The sequence below is a fragment of the Macaca mulatta genome, chromosome 18, assembly GCF_049350105.2.
Source record: "Macaca mulatta isolate MMU2019108-1 chromosome 18, T2T-MMU8v2.0, whole genome shotgun sequence".
NCBI classification, from domain to species: domain Eukaryota; kingdom Metazoa; phylum Chordata; class Mammalia; order Primates; family Cercopithecidae; genus Macaca; species Macaca mulatta.
The window spans coordinates 45,345,702-45,360,796 of record NC_133423.1 but is presented as its reverse complement, the minus strand read 5'-3'; the positions used below and the strand labels follow the sequence as shown (position 1 = coordinate 45,360,796).

At 55.6% G+C, this 15,095-nt stretch overlaps 3 protein-coding genes across 3 annotated transcripts; all 3 read right to left on the bottom strand.

Moving 5' to 3' along the window:
- Positions 1–945: 945 nt before the first annotated feature.
- On the bottom strand, positions 946–5,803 carry LOC144336586 (elongin-A3-like). The gene is made up of 2 exons (XM_077975507.1): positions 1,209–5,803; positions 946–1,064 (listed from the first exon to the last, which is right to left on the bottom strand). The coding sequence occupies exons 1-2, from the start codon at positions 2,746–2,748 to the stop codon at positions 946–948; spliced, it is 1,659 nt and encodes a 552-aa protein (XP_077831633.1). The 5' UTR covers positions 2,749–5,803.
- Positions 5,804–7,235: 1,432 nt separating this feature from the next.
- On the bottom strand, positions 7,236–10,767 carry LOC106994494 (elongin-A3-like). The gene is made up of 2 exons (XM_077975550.1): positions 7,694–10,767; positions 7,236–7,528 (listed from the first exon to the last, which is right to left on the bottom strand). The coding sequence occupies exons 1-2, from the start codon at positions 9,231–9,233 to the stop codon at positions 7,410–7,412; spliced, it is 1,659 nt and encodes a 552-aa protein (XP_077831676.1). The 5' UTR covers positions 9,234–10,767; the 3' UTR covers positions 7,236–7,409.
- Positions 10,768–12,471: 1,704 nt separating this feature from the next.
- On the bottom strand, positions 12,472–14,739 carry ELOA2 (elongin A2). Its single transcript, XM_001091087.5, has one exon. The coding sequence runs from the start codon at positions 14,737–14,739 to the stop codon at positions 12,472–12,474; it is 2,268 nt and encodes a 755-aa protein (XP_001091087.3).
- Positions 14,740–15,095: the final 356 nt, after the last annotated feature.

The window sequence follows — 15,095 nt, the reverse complement described above, 5'->3', positions numbered from 1 at the left end:
TGGGACCAGAGGACCACAGGGGCCGTGCCACCACGCCAGGCTAATTGTGGTATCATTTGTGGAGACGGGGTTTCTCCATTTGGCCCAGGCTGGTCTCCACCCTGTGGGCTCAAGCCATCTGCCCTCCTCGGCCTCCCAAAGGAGGATGGCTCACGATTACAGGATCATGCCCGGCCGTTTCTTTAAAACAAAACAACAGCAACGAGAACCACAAAACATTTTGTGGAGTGGCAGTTATCAGTGCCAACTAACAGATTGAGAGTTTGTGTCTAAGAAGTCCTCATGTACTCGCTGATTTCAAAAGAAAGGAAAAACGGAAATCTCACATGTGGTACCTAGTTTATGATTGCAACTAGGTCGTTAATTAGAAAAAGATCAGTGGCCGGGCGCGGTGGCTCACGCCTGTAATCCCAGCACCTTGGGAGGCCGAGGCGGGCGGATCACGAGGTCAGGAGATCGAGACCATCCTGGCTCACACGGTGAAACCCCGTCTCTACTAAAAAATACAAAAACTTCGCGGGGCGTGGTGGTGCACGCCTGTAGTCCCAGCTACGGGGAGGCTGAGGCAGGGGAATGGCGTGAAGCCGGGAGGCAGAGCTTGCAGTGAGCTGAGACGGCACCACTGTACTCCAGCCTGGGCCACAGAGCGAGACTCCGTCTCAAAACAACAAAAAACAAAAAACGATCAGTGAACAGCCAAAGTAGAGTTGACCCGAATGCGTTCCCATCTTCTGAATTCTGAGGTGGCCTCCAAGCAGGGAGGCAGTGGCTGGGTGTGGGAGGCAAAATCACAGGGCCAGCACTTGACACCTGCAGAATGCAGAGGCTCAACTTTGCACCAAGCCAAAGGTTCTGGTGTCCACTGGAAGTTTCTTTCCCCAACCCGCATTGACTTTGCATTGTTCCTCCTCCCCCCAGATTTTAACCCTAAGGCAAGTCCTGAGTTTATCTTCGGGAGAATCTCCTCTTGTAGTCTCGAATTGCCTTGGCCATCAGCGGGGCCACTTTCTTGGCAGCCGGTTTCCGGGTTTTGGCGGCAGGCGCCGGGCGCTCATTGCTGCTGCTCAGGCAGGGGTTGGCCCTCTTCTCAGGGAGCCGGTGAAGGACGCTGCTGCTGCTGCTGCTGCTGCTGCTCGTGCTGCTGCTGCTGCTGCTGCTGCTGCTGCTGCTCGTGCCGCTGCTGCCACTGCTGCCGCCGTGGCCGCCGTCCCCGCCGCCCACCAGGCCGCCACCGCCCCTATCGCCACCGCCCACGCCGCCCCGGCTGGAGGGAACGTGGCTGCTGCCCGCGGCTTTGGCGGCTGGCTTGATCTCTCCCTCTTCGGGGTCAGCGGCTCCTGCAGACTTCTCTTGCCTCCTTGAAGCATCATAAGGCGTCTTGGCCCCAGAGATGAAACAGATCATCTTTGTCTGTCGGCGGATGGGTTTGTTTTCACGTGCAGATCGGATTTTCGTGGTGACTGCTCGCAGCCGCTGCTCTCGGGAGTCCCGAAGCCGCAGATACAGCTCCCGCCAAGACTCGTGCTCCTGTGGCTTTTCTTCCTTGAAGTCCCGGAGACAATGAATCCTCCATAATTCATCTGTGTCCCCAGCGAGTGCGTGATTGTATTTCTCTCTGCGATACAGCTGATCAGGCGTCCACCCTTCCGGAAGGGGTTCGAGAACCGAGTAGGGGACCCCTCCCACGTCGCCGACGGCCTCCGGATTGTGTCTAAGCCCCCGGATGCACTGCTGGCGCAGCGTCAGCACCTGGGGCTGGCAGGCAGGCCTGGAGCCCGAGTACACTTGCATCTTAGCATTCACTCTGTGTCCAGTGAAGGCGGCTTCCTCCTGGAACGTTGGTGCGGAGAGTGCTTCTGGCTTTTCCTGGGAGGTCATGGCCTCAAAAGCGGAAAGTAGATCGTAGTTGGCCTGCATCCAGGCCTCTGAGGGGTCCCAGAGCTCTGAGAAGGCATGGCTGGGCACCGTTTTCGGCCCCGCGGAATCAGCGCCGGCCACCTGCAGCCTCTCTGACTGGCTTTCCTGGACAGGAGGCAATTTCTGCGCGGAAGCCCAGCGGGACGATTTGTGCCCCTTGCTGTGGCTCACAAGCGCTTCCCTCTGGGGTTGGCCCTGGCAGCCCTGACCCAGCGGAGGCCCGCCCTGAGCGGCGTGAGCGTGGCCTCTTCCGGGTTGCTTCCCGGGCACAGCCGGCTCAGGGCCCTCGGGCGTCGGGAGGGGAGCGGTGTGCAATGGAGGGGCCCGATGGGGGCCTGAATCAGCTGGGGCCCTTCTGGGGCGCTTTCTCTGGGCTCTGTGCTCGCGACTGGGAGACCTTCGGTGAGGTCTCTGGAGCCCCGGAGGTGTTCTGTGTGCTGTCCGTCTGTGCTCAGGACTGTCAGGTGGGCTCCTGGGGACCGTCCCGTTCTCTGGGAAGCCCCAGGCCTTTTCCTGGTCCTGAAGAGCCTCCCCATGGCGCTTTCGGGAAGCGCTCTCCTCGGGGTCCTGTGCATCAGGCCCGGTGTTTGGGTCCACAAGCACCAGCTTCTTCCACCGGGCCGCTAAGTCTCTGGCAAAGTCGCCCACGTGCTGGTGCTTCCGCAGGCGCTTCACCGTCTTTCTGATTCCAGTCTCCGCCAGGATGTCTGCCGTCATGGGCAAGGCGGAGAGTTTCTGCAAATATTTCTCTAGCTTTTTCGGGTCCGTCTTAGTGGCCAGACGCACCTGCAGCTTCTCCACTGCGTGCAGCGTAGTGGACCCTGCCGCCATCTCAGCAGAGCTGTGCAGGCCTGGCTGTCCCCGCGGTCGCGGCTCTGTCCTGGGGGCGGCAGGACACGAAGTCTGGGGTCGCGGGTCCTCGCTGCCCGGTTCGGGATGTGGAGTCGCAGCCTGGAGGGGGCTCGGTCCTCGGAGCAGCGGGGCGCTGGTCCTCGCAGACCGCAGGCCTCGGGCGTGGAGTCACGGCAACCTGGAGCAAGCTCAGTCCTCGGTGCAGCCGGCCACTTGGTCTGGAGCGCCGGTCCTTGCAGACAGCTGAGCAGGCCCGCTTCTGGTCCTCGGGATGTGGAGCCACAGCCTGGAGTGACCTCTGCGGTGCACCGTCCAAGGCCGAGTGGAGCTCCCGTGCCAGAGCCCGGCCTTATATAGCCAGCCCCAGGCCCACCCAGGGCTGAAGCCCTGACCGCCCTTGGCCCCTGGGCTACCCCGCCCCGATACGTAATCATTGCGTCAGCAAAATGCGGCCAATCAGGACGGTCCACGTCAGGTGGCCTGCTGTGCCCCATAATTTGTTTAGGTTAATTTCAGCCTGGACACACCCCACTGAGTTCTACCGTTGGCCCTCCGTGTTCGCAGGTTCCACGTCTGTGGATTCCAAAAGACACATGACTGAATCTTCTTGGGAGTAAAACGGAAAATAACAACGCCGCAAGACAAAATGGTAGAAAGAAGAACCCACAGAGGATAACAACCCTTTACCTAGGATTGACGTGGCGTGAGGGGACTTGCCAACATTCGTAGAAAAGTGGGATTAAGAGAGAAAAATGAAAAAGGTGTATTTTACTTCTCAACATCGGCTCCATCAAGTTCAATGCGCTTTTGGAAGCAGTGTCTTTTCCCCGCCCTCTAGCCCATCCCTCTAAAACCCCCAGGGTCCTGGGAATGTGACGATTTCCATGAAATCTTTTTTCCATCGTTAACTGAAGAAAACTGGGCGCTTTTTACAGATTTTCTAAGTCTAGGAAACAAAAAGAAGTCAGCAGGCGCCAAATCAGGACTGTAAGGTGGACGCCTCATGATTTCCCGCGGCAAGTCTTGCCCAGCTGCCCTTGTTGGGTGAAAGGCATGAGCAGGAACATTGTCGTGGTGGAGAAGAACTCTCTGGTGAGGACTGTTCTCGCTCCAGCTTTGGCGGCTGACTTTCTGAAAGCGCTCTCCTAGTGAGCAGATGTGATCACGGTTTGGCCCTCCAGAAAGTCAACCAGCCGAATCCCTCTGGCATCCCCCCCAAACGGTGGCCATGACCTCTGCTCTTGACTGCTCCTCTGTGGCTTTGAATGGAGCGCTGCCACCTCTTGGTAGCCACGGCCTCGTGCTTGATCTTCAGGATCCTGCCGGCAGAGCCACGTTTCCTCTCCTGTTAGCAGTCTTGGAGGAAACGCTTCAGGATCTTGCTCCCACCGGCTGTTTAAAATCTCCTCAGAAAGGCTTGCTCTGGCCTGCAGGTGATGTTGGTGCCACGGTTTGGGCAGCCGAATTCCACTCTAATCTTTCAGTCAGAATGAGGCAAACAGGACCATTTGAAATGTCTATGATGTCAGCTATTGTTTCTGCTGTCCATGGCGGTTTGGCTTACTTTTTAAATTCTCACATGACTTTTCTCTCTCTCTCTCTCTCTCTCTCTCTCTCTCTCTCTCTCTCTCTCTCCGTGTGTGTGTGAGAGAGAGTGTGTGTGTGTGTGTGTGTGTGTGTGTGTGTGTGTGTCTTCTAAAGAAGGAAAATGATTATAGCTTGAGAATCGGGGGATGAGGATTCAGGTGTTAAGGCTTTTTTGAGAATTACCCCTCCGTGGTATGTAGAGAAAGAGGGAAATGTGCTTGCCGTGTTTCCAGTCTTCCAGCTCCCTCACGAAGAGGACCCCAGCGCAATACTGGCAATGCTTCCAGAGCTCCCAGAATGAGGATTAGTTTGTAAATAGGTCGGAAGGGAATTGAACTTCCCTGGGTCAGTGTAGTAGTATACCAGCAGGATCCTTCGGTGGATTCTGAATTCTGTTTGGGGTAGGTTTATAGTTTGTGTGGGGTTTGTTTCCTTTGTGTCTTTTTGAGAGCGAGTGTCGCGGTGGGAGCAGTGATCTGCTACGGTTTGTCACGGTCTCCAGTCATGAATGAGTTTAGTGGGTGCGGCCGCTGTTTTCAGCAGTAGCGTGATTGTGGGGGCATCGAGGAGCTACGAGGGGCTAGAACTTGCTCCAATTGTTTCCTTGTGTTTTGAGTTGTATTTGCTTGTATCATGTTTGTTTTCCATCTTGGCAGGGGAAACGTTTTCCAGGAAGAAAGGTTGTTGCCAGTGGATTTGATTCCGAGGGACTGGGGTTTCTCGGTGGGAGTGGGGAGGGGCTGCAGGGTGATCGGTGGCTACTCCACCTCCAGAAAGAGCATGTGGCTTCTCCGCCTTGGGGAGGATGTTCTGCTGTCTTGTGAGGTTTGCAGGCCGCCTGAGATTCTCTCTTGAATTGCTGTCGAGAAATAGAGACTGGCATTGTCTCCGGCCCTTGCTGGGGGAGCTTTTCCGAGTTTTTGTTTTTAATTTTGAGACGGAGTTTTGCTTTTGTTGTCCAGGCTGGAGTGCAATGGTGGGATCTGGGCTCACTGCAGACTCCGCCTCCCGGGTTCAAGTGATTCTCCTGTCTCAGCCTCCTGAGTAGCTGGGATTACAGGCGCTCGCCGGCAAGCCTGAGCGTGTTTGGTATTTTTAGTAGAGACGGGATTTCCTCATATTGGTCAGGCTGGTCTCCAACTCCTGACCTCAGGTGACCCGCTGGCCCCGACCTCCCAAAGCGATGGGATTACAGGCGTGGGTCACCGTGCCCGGACTTGTCTGAGTTTTACACCGTCGCTGATTGGATCATGTCCCCTTCCCCGGAACGAATGCTTTTCTGTCTTCCTTAAGGGCAGTGTCTCTGTGGCTCCCTGTCCTGTCTCCATACGTGTCCTTCAGGCTTGAAGGCCTCTTCTCACTTGCACCTGCATCCACTCAGGTGCCTGCTTCCAGAAGCTAGCTTCCCAGCACCCATTCTGCTGACAGCCCAGGGCACAGGACTTTGATCTCTTGGACTGCCCTTGCTCGGTTTTGCCTTGTGGCTTAGGTCTTTGTGTCTTTCTCTCTGCCCCTCACTATTGGTACACCCATAAGAATGAGATATACGCAAGGGGGTCTGTGTGTGTGTGGGGGGGGGCGTGTGTGCGTGTGTGCGTGTGTGCGTGTGTGCGTGTGTGTGCGCTCGCGTGTGTCATATCTGGCACGCGGACCTGTGATTACCAGCCCGCGTGAGGCCAAGAAATGCCCTGAGTTGGAATGCAAACCTTCCCCGAAGCTTGCAGAAGCTCCTATGAGGTGAACTCGAGGTTGTTAACCTGGTCATCTCATGGTAATTAGAAAGTCTGATTGGCAGCTTTAGACTTCTTGATTCAGAACCTCAATAAGCTGATTAAGGTGTCGCCAACCTTTCATAGGGGTTCTGGGTGAAAAGATTGGGAATGATTGTATGCGGTGCTTAGTGAGACTATTTTGACTTCGCCATCGTACCAGTTATTAGCATTTATTCACGAAATCCGATAGTTCCTTTCTTCAAAGAAATAGCGGTTTTCTTTGAGACGTGCTCTGGTTCTGTCACCCAGGCTGGAGTGCAGTGGAATGAGGAAAGGTCACGGCAACCTCCGCTCGCCCAGCTCAGTCAATCCTGCCACCTCAGTCCTTTAAGAAGCTGGGACCAGAGGACCACAGGGGCCGTGCCACCACGCCAGGCTAATTGTGGTATCATTTGTGGAGACGGGGTTTCTCCATTTGGCCCAGGCTGGTCTCCACCCTGTGGGCTCAAGCCATCTGCCCTCCTCGGCCTCCCAAAGGAGGATGGCTCACGATTACAGGATCATGCCCGGCCGTTTCTTTAAAACAAAACAACAGCAACGAGAACCACAAAACATTTTGTGGAGTGGCAGTTATCAGTGCCAACTAACAGATTGAGAGTTTGTGTCTAAGAAGTCCTCATGTACTCGCTGATTTCAAAAGAAAGGAAAAACGGAAATCTCACATGTGGTACCTAGTTTATGATTGCAACTAGGTCGTTAATTAGAAAAAGATCAGTGGCCGGGCGCGGTGGCTCACGCCTGTAATCCCAGCACCTTGGGAGGCCGAGGCGGGCGGATCACGAGGTCAGGAGATCGAGACCATCCTGGCTCACACGGTGAAACCCCGTCTCTACTAAAAAATACAAAAACTTCACGGGGCGTGGTGGTGCACGCCTGTAGTCCCAGCTACGGGGAGGCTGAGGCAGGGGAATGGCGTGAAGCCGGGAGGCAGAGCTTGCAGTGAGCTGAGACGGCACCACTGTACTCCAGCCTGGGCCACAGAGCGAGACTCCGTCTCAAAACAACAAAAAACAAAAAACGATCAGTGAACAGCCAAAGTAGAGTTGACCCGAATGCGTTCCCATCTTCTGAATTCTGAGGTGGCCTCCAAGCAGGGAGGCAGTGGCTGGGTGTGGGAGGCAAAATCACAGGGCCAGCACTTGACACCTGCAGAATGCAGAGGCTCAACTTTGCACCAAGCCAAAGGTTCTGGTGTCCACTGGAAGTTTCTTTCCCCAACCCGCATTGACTTTGCATTGTTCCTCCTCCCCCCAGATTTTAACCCTAAGGCAAGTCCTGAGTTTATCTTCGGGAGAATCTCCTCTTGTAGTCTCGAATTGCCTTGGCCATCAGCGGGGCCACTTTCTTGGCAGCCGGTTTCCGGGTTTTGGCGGCGGGCGCCGGGCGCTCATTGCTGCTGCTCAGGCAGGGGTTGGCCCTCTTCTCAGGGAGCCGGTGAAGGACGCTGCTGCTGCTGCTGCTGCTGCTGCTCGTGCTGCTGCTGCTCGTGCTGCTGCTGCTGCTGCTGCTGCTGCTGCTGCTGCTGCTCGTGCCGCTGCTGCCACTGCTGCCGCCGTGGCCGCCGTCCCCGCCGCCCACCAGGCCGCCACCGCCCCTATCGCCACCGCCCACGCCGCCCCGGCTGGAGGGAACGTGGCTGCTGCCCGCGGCTTTGGCGGCTGGCTTGATCTCTCCCTCTTCGGGGTCAGCGGCTCCTGCAGACTTCTCTTGCCTCCTTGAAGCATCATAAGGCGTCTTGGCCCCAGAGATGAAACAGATCATCTTTGTCTGTCGGCGGATGGGTTTGTTTTCACGTGCAGATCGGATTTTCGTGGTGACTGCTCGCAGCCGCTGCTCTCGGGAGTCCCGAAGCCGCAGATACAGCTCCCGCCAAGACTCGTGCTCCTGTGGCTTTTCTTCCTTGAAGTCCCGGAGACAATGAATCCTCCATAATTCATCTGTGTCCCCAGCGAGTGCGTGATTGTATTTCTCTCTGCGATACAGCTGATCAGGCGTCCACCCTTCCGGAAGGGGTTCGAGAACCGAGTAGGGGACCCCTCCCACGTCGCCGACGGCGTCCGGATTGTGTCTAAGCCCCCGGATGCACTGCTGGCGCAGCGTCAGCACCTGGGGCTGGCAGGCAGGCCTGGAGCCCGAGTACACCTGCATCTTAGCATTCACTCTGTGTCCAGTGAAGGCGGCTTCCTCCTGGAACGTTGGTGCGGAGAGTGCTTCTGGCTTTTCCTGGGAGGTCATGGCCTCAAAAGCGGAAAGTAGATCGTAGTTGGCCTGCATCCAGGCCTCTGAGGGGTCCCAGAGCTCTGAGAAGGCATGGCTGGGCACCGTTTTCGGCCCCGCGGAATCAGCGCCGGCCACCTGCAGCCTCTCTGACTGGCTTTCCTGGACAGGAGGCAATTTCTGCGCGGAAGCCCAGCGGGACGATTTGTGCCCCTTGCTGTGGCTCACAAGCGCTTCCCCCTGGGGTTGGCCCTGGCAGCCCTGACCCAGCGGAGGCCCGCCCTGAGCGGCGTGAGCGTGGCCTCTTCCGGGTTGCTTCCCGGGCACAGCCGGCTCAGGGCCCTCGGGCGTCGGGAGGGGAGCGGTGTGCAATGGAGGGGCCCGATGGGGGCCTGAATCAGCTGGGGCCCTTCTGGGGCGCTTTCTCTGGGCTCTGTGCTCGCGACTGGGAGACCTTCGGTGAGGTCTCTGGAGCCCCGGAGGTGTTCTGTGTGCTGTCCGTCTGTGCTCAGGACTGTCAGGTGGGCTCCTGGGGACCGTCCCGTTCTCTGGGAAGCCCCAGGCCTTTTCCTGGTCCTGAAGAGCCTCCCCATGGCGCTTTCGGGAAGCGCTCTCCTCGGGGTCCTGTGCATCAGGCCCGGTGTTTGGGTCCACAAGCACCAGCTTCTTCCACCGGGCCGCTAAGTCTCTGGCAAAGTCGCCCACGTGCTGGTGCTTCCGCAGGCGCTTCACCGTCTTTCTGATTCCAGTCTCCGCCAGGATGTCTGCCGTCATGGGCAAGGCGGAGAGTTTCTGCAAATATTTCTCTAGCTTTTTCGGGTCCGTCTTAGTGGCCAGACGCACCTGCAGCTTCTCCACTGCGTGCAGCGTAGTGGACCCTGCCGCCATCTCAGCAGAGCTGTGCAGGCCTGGCTGTCCCCGCGGTCGCGGCTCTGTCCTGGGGGCGGCAGGACACGAAGTCTAGGGTCGCGGGTCCTCGCTGCCCGGTTCGGGATGTGGAGTCGCAGCCTGGAGGGGGCTCGGTCCTCGGAGCAGCGGGGCGCTGGTCCTCGCAGACCGCAGGCCTCGGGCGTGGAGTCACGGCAACCTGGAGCAAGCTCAGTCCTCGGTGCAGCCGGCCACTTGGTCTGGAGCGCCGGTCCTTGCAGACAGCTGAGCAGGCCCGCTTCTGGTCCTCGGGATGTGGAGCCACAGCCTGGAGTGACCTCTGCGGTGCGCCGTCCAAGGCCGAGTGGAGCTCCCGTGCCAGAGCCCGGCCTTATATAGCCAGCCCCAGGCCCACCCAGGGCTGAAGCCCTGACCGCCCTTGGCCCCTGGGCTACCCCGCCCCGATACGTAATCATTGCGTCAGCAAAATGCGGCCAATCAGGACGGTCCACGTCAGGTGGCCTGCTGTGCCCCATAATTTGTTTAGGTTAATTTCAGCCTGGACACACCCCACTGAGTTCTACCGTTGGCCCTCCGTGTTCGCAGGTTCCACGTCTGTGGATTCCAAAAGACACATGACTGAATCTTCTTGGGAGTAAAACGGAAAATAACAACGCCGCAAGACAAAATGGTAGAAAGAAGAACCCACAGAGGATAACAACCCTTTACCTAGGATTGACGTGGCGTGAGGGGACTTGCCAACATTCGTAGAAAAGTGGGATTAAGAGAGAAAAATGAAAAAGGTGTATTTTACTTCTCAACATCGGCTCCATCAAGTTCAATGCGCTTTTGGAAGCAGTGTCTTTTCCCCGCCCTCTAGCCCATCCCTCTAAAACCCCCAGGGTCCTGGGAATGTGACGATTTCCATGAAATCTTTTTTCCATCGTTAACTGAAGAAAACTGGGCGCTTTTTACAGATTTTCTAAGTCTAGGAAACAAAAAGAAGTCAGCAGGCGCCAAATCAGGACTGTAAGGTGGACGCCTCATGATTTCCCGCGGCAAGTCTTGCCCAGCTGCCCTTGTTGGGTGAAAGGCATGAGCAGGAACATTGTCGTGGTGGAGAAGAACTCTCTGGTGAGGACTGTTCTCGCTCCAGCTTTGGCGGCTGACTTTCTGAAAGCGCTCTCCTAGTGAGCAGATGTGATCACGGTTTGGCCCTCCAGAAAGTCAACCAGCCGAATCCCTCTGGCATCCCCCCCAAACGGTGGCCATGACCTCTGCTCTTGACTGCTCCTCTGTGGCTTTGAATGGAGCGCTGCCACCTCTTGGTAGCCACGGCCTCGTGCTTGATCTTCAGGATCCTGCCGGCAGAGCCACGTTTCCTCTCCTGTTAGCAGTCTTGGAGGAAACGCTTCAGGATCTTGCTCCCACCGGCTGTTTAAAATCTCCTCAGAAAGGCTTGCTCTGGCCTGCAGGTGATGTTGGTGCCACGGTTTGGGCAGCCGAATTCCACTCTAATCTTTCAGTCAGAATGAGGCAAACAGGACCATTTGAAATGTCTATGATGTCAGCTATTGTTTCTGCTGTCCATGGCGGTTTGGCTTACTTTTTAAATTCTCACATGACTTTTCTCTCTCTCTCTGTGTGTGTGTGTGTGTGTGTGTGTGTGTGTGTGTGTGTGTGTGTTTGTGAGTGTGTGTGTGTGTGTGTGTGTGTGTCTTCTAAGAAGGAAAATGATTATAGCCTGAGAATCGGGGGATGAGGATTCAGGTGTTAAGGCTTTTTTGAGAATTACCCCTCCTCGGTGTGTGGCCAAATATGTAAATGTGCTGTGTTTCCAGTCTTCCAGCTCCCTCACGAAGAGGACCCTAGTGCAATACTGGCAAAGCTGCCAATGTCCTAGAATGATGATTATTTTAGTAGAGATGAGATTTTTTCATATTGGTCGTCGTGGTCTTGAACTCCTGACCTCATGTGATCCACCAGCCTCAACCTCCCAAAGTGCTGGGATAGAGGTGTGAAGCTCCCCACCCGGCCTTCTTTGAGTTTTGTATGGTGACTGATAGGATCAACTCCCTTTCCCTAGAACGAATGCTTCCCTGTCTTCCTTAAATGCAGTTTACTTGTTTCTCTGTTTCCTGGCTTTTTATCTGTGTGTGTGTGTCATAGCTGGCACACATTCTTTTGATTATCAGCCTGCGTGAGGCCAACAAATGCCCTCTGTTAAAATGTAAAGGTTCAATATAGCTTGCAGAAGCCCCTGTGATCTGAACTGCAGGTTGTTAACCTGGTCATCTCATGGTAATCAGAAAGTCTTATTGGCAGCTTTAGACTTTTTGATTCAGAATCTAAATAAACTGATTACGGTGTTTCCATTCCTTCATAGGGCTTATGGGTGAAAAGATTGTGAATTATTCTATGTGTTACTTCAGGAAACTATTTTTGCTTGACAAATTTACCAGTGATTACCATTCATTTATGAAATCTGATAGTTCCTGTTTCTAAGTAATAGCAGTTTTATTTGAGCCATGCTCTGGTTCGGTCTCCCAGTCTGGAGTGCAGTGGAATGATGAAAGGTCACTGCAACCTCTGCTTGCCCAGCTCAGGCGATCCTGCCACCTCAGCCCTTTAAGAAGCTGGGTCCACAGGGGTGTGCCACAATGCCAGGCTAATTTTGATATCTTTTTCAGAGGTGGGGTTTCCCTGTTTTGCCCAGGCTGGTCTTCACCTACTAGGATCAAGCGATTTGCTTTCTTTGGCCTCCCAAAGGAGGATGGGTCATGAATACAGGATCATGCCCAGCGTTTTATTAAAACAACAACAACAACGACAATAAAGAGTTTATGTATTTGGAGTTATCAGTGTCACCTAATGGCTTGTGAATTTTTGTCTAATAAGTTCTTATCTACTTGATGATTTCCAAAAAAAGAAAGGAAAAAGGGAATCTCACATCTTTTTCCTTATTTATGATTACAACTAGGGTGTTATTTTAAAAACGATCAGTGAACAACCAAAAGATAATTGTTCCGAATGTGTTCATATCTTCTGAATTCTGAGGTGTCCTCCAGGCTGGGAGGTAGTGGTTGGGTGTGGGAGGTAAAATCACAGGTCCAGCACGTGACACCTACAGAATTCAAAGGCTCAACTTTGCACCAAGCTAAAGGTTCTGGTGTCCATTGGAAGTTTCATTCCCCAACCCGCATTGACTTTGCATTGGTCCTCCTCCCTCCAGATTTTACCTGCAAGGCAAGTCCTGAGTTCATCGTGGGGAGAATCTTTTCTTGTAGTCTCGAATTGCCTTGGCCATCAACGGGGCCACTTTCTTGGCAGCCTGTTTCCGAGTTTTGGCCGCGAGCATCACGCGCTCATTGCTGCTGCTTAGGCAGGGGTTGGCCCTCTTCTCAGGGAGCTGGTGAAGGACATTGCTGCTGCTGCTGTCTCTGCCACCACTGTCACTGCCCCTGCTGGAGGGAACGTGGCTGCTTACCCCAGGCTTTGGGGCTAGCTTGAGCTCTCCATTTTCAGGTTCAGCAGCTCCTGCAGACTTATCTTGCCTCCTTGAAGCATCATAAGGCGTCTTGGCCACAGAGTTGAAATAGATCATCTTTGCCTCTCTGCTGTTGGGGTTGTTTTCACGTGCAGATCGGATATTTGCTGTCAGTACTCGTAGTCGCTGCTCTCGGGTGTCCTGAAGCCGCAGGCACAGCTCCCGCCAAGACTCTTGCTCCTGTGGCTTTCCTTCCTTGAAGTCCTGGAGACAATGAATCCTCCATAATTCATCTGTGTCCCCAGCGAGTGCGTGATTGTATTTCTCTCTGCGATACAGCTGATCAGGTGTCCACCCTTCCAGAACGGGTTCAAGATACCAGTAGGGGATTCCTTCCACATCGCTGAGGGTGTCGGGATTGTTTCTAAGGACCCGGATGCACTGCTGGCGCAGCGTCAGCACCTGGGGTTGACAGGCAGGCCTGGAGCCCGAGTACACCTGCATCTTAGCATTCACTCTGCCTCCAGTGAAAGCAGTTTCCTCCTGGAAGGTTGGTGCAGTGAGTGCTTCTGGCTTTGCCTGGGAGGTCATGGAGTCAGAATCCAATAGCGAATGGTAGTTGGCCTGCATCCAGGCCTCTGAGGGGTCCCAGAGCTCTGAGAAGGCATGGCTGGGCACCGTTTTCAGCCCTGCAGAATCAGCACCGGCTGCCTGCAGCCTCTCTGACTGGCTTTCCTCGAAAGGAAGCAATTTCTTAGCTGAATCCCAGGACACACGAGTGCCCTTTGAATCGTTTGCTTTCCTTTGTTTATCTCCAAGTGCAGTGGTGGAAGACTCCCCAGTCTTTTTCCTTTGCTTCTGCAACTGGTCATAAGTGTGGTATTTTTCAAATGACAGAGTGGGCTGCTCGAATTCCTCAGCCATATCTACCTCCTCCACCTCAGAGAGGGAGCTCATGGACCTTCTGCCCACATGAGCCGTTGGTGGCTTCCCCTCTTGAGTCTTTTGGTCGTTGGAAAGCTGCTCTTTCTCCTCAGAGGACAGGCGGTGTGTCCCATTTCCTGGGTACGGGCCATCTAGACTGGGCATCTTCTTGTTCAAGTGTCTGTGATGAGGCCTATTTGGGTGACCGTCTGGAGCCACCACCAAGGCGGGGACATGCTGGCTGCTGCCAGCTGGTCCCCCTTCCTTGTCCTTCTTGGCGTCACCCGAGGACGGCCTGTCCCTGGCACTTTCCCGGAAGGGCATCCTTGGGGTTTCCTCTCTTAAGCGGGCCCAGGATGATTTCTCCCTGATCAAAGTAGGGGAGTGCCAATCGCCCTGGGCACACAAGGGGCATTTTTCCTGGTGGAACGATTTGTGTCCCTTGCTGTGGCTTACAAGCGCTTCCCCCTGGGGTTGGCCCTGGCAGCCCTGACCCAGCAGAGGCCCGCCCTGAGCGGCGTGAGCGTGGCCTCTTCCGGGTTGCTTCCCGGGCACAGCCGGCTCAGGGCCCTCGGGCGTCGGGAGGGGAGCGGTGTGCAATGGAGGGGCCCGATGGGGGCCTGAATCAGCTGGGGCCCTTCTGCGGCGCTTTCTCTGGGCTCTGTGCTCGCGACTGGGAGACCTTCTGTGAGGTCTCTGGAGTCCCGGAGGTGTTCTGTGTGCTGTCCGTCTGTGCTCAGGACTGTCAGGTGGGCTCCTGGGGACCTTCCCGTTCTCTGGGAAGCCCCAGGCCTTTTCCTGGTCCTGAAGAGCCTCCCCATAGCGCTTTCGGGAAGCGCTCTCCTCGGGGTCCTGTGCATCAGGCCCGGTGTTTGGGTCCACAAGCACCAGCTTCTTCCACCGGGCCGCTAAGTCTCTGGCAAAGTCGCCCACGTGCTGGTGCTTCCGCAGGCGCTTCACCGTCTTTCTGATTCCAGTCTCCGCCAGGATGTCTGCCGTCATGGGCAAGGCGGAGAGTTTCTGCAAATATTTCTCTAGCTTTTTCGGGTCCATCTTAGTGGTCAGATACACCTGCAGCTTCTCCACTGCGTGCAGCGTAATGGATCCTGCTGCCATCTCACCAGAGCTGTGCAGGCGTCACTGTCCTGGAGGTCTCGGCTCTTTCCTCGGGGCGGCGGGACACGAAGCCAGGCAGCGACCTCGGGATGTGGAGTCACAGCCTGGAGCGAGCTCGGTCCTCGAAGCAGCGGACCACTGGTTCCGGGTCGCTGGTCCTTGCAGACCGTAGGCCTCATGACGTGGAGTCACCACAGCCTGGAGCAAGCTCAGTCCTCAGTGCAGCGGGCCACTTGGTCTGGAACGCCGGTCCTTGCAGACCGCTGAGCAAGCCTGCTTCTAGTCCTCGGGATGTGGAGCCATAGCTGGAGTGACCTCTGCGGTTTGCAGTCCTACACGGAATGCAGCTCTGGTGC

What these genes read in the sequence shown, in the direction of transcription:
- LOC144336586 (XM_077975507.1), bottom strand. Translation starts at nt 2,748, where the DNA reads ATGGCGGCAGGGTCCACTACGCTGCACGCAGTGGAGAAGCTGCAGGTG. An exon ending in CGGCCTGGTGGGCGGCGGGG is followed by an intron (nt 1,065 to 1,208) that starts ACGGCGGCCACG and finishes ACCCCTGCCTGA; the next exon opens with GCAGCAGCAATGAGCGCCCG.
- LOC106994494 (XM_077975550.1), bottom strand. Translation starts at nt 9,233, where the DNA reads ATGGCGGCAGGGTCCACTACGCTGCACGCAGTGGAGAAGCTGCAGGTG. An exon ending in CGGCCTGGTGGGCGGCGGGG is followed by an intron (nt 7,529 to 7,693) that starts ACGGCGGCCACG and finishes ACCCCTGCCTGA; the next exon opens with GCAGCAGCAATGAGCGCCCG.
- ELOA2 (XM_001091087.5), bottom strand. Translation starts at nt 14,739, where the DNA reads ATGGCAGCAGGATCCATTACGCTGCACGCAGTGGAGAAGCTGCAGGTG.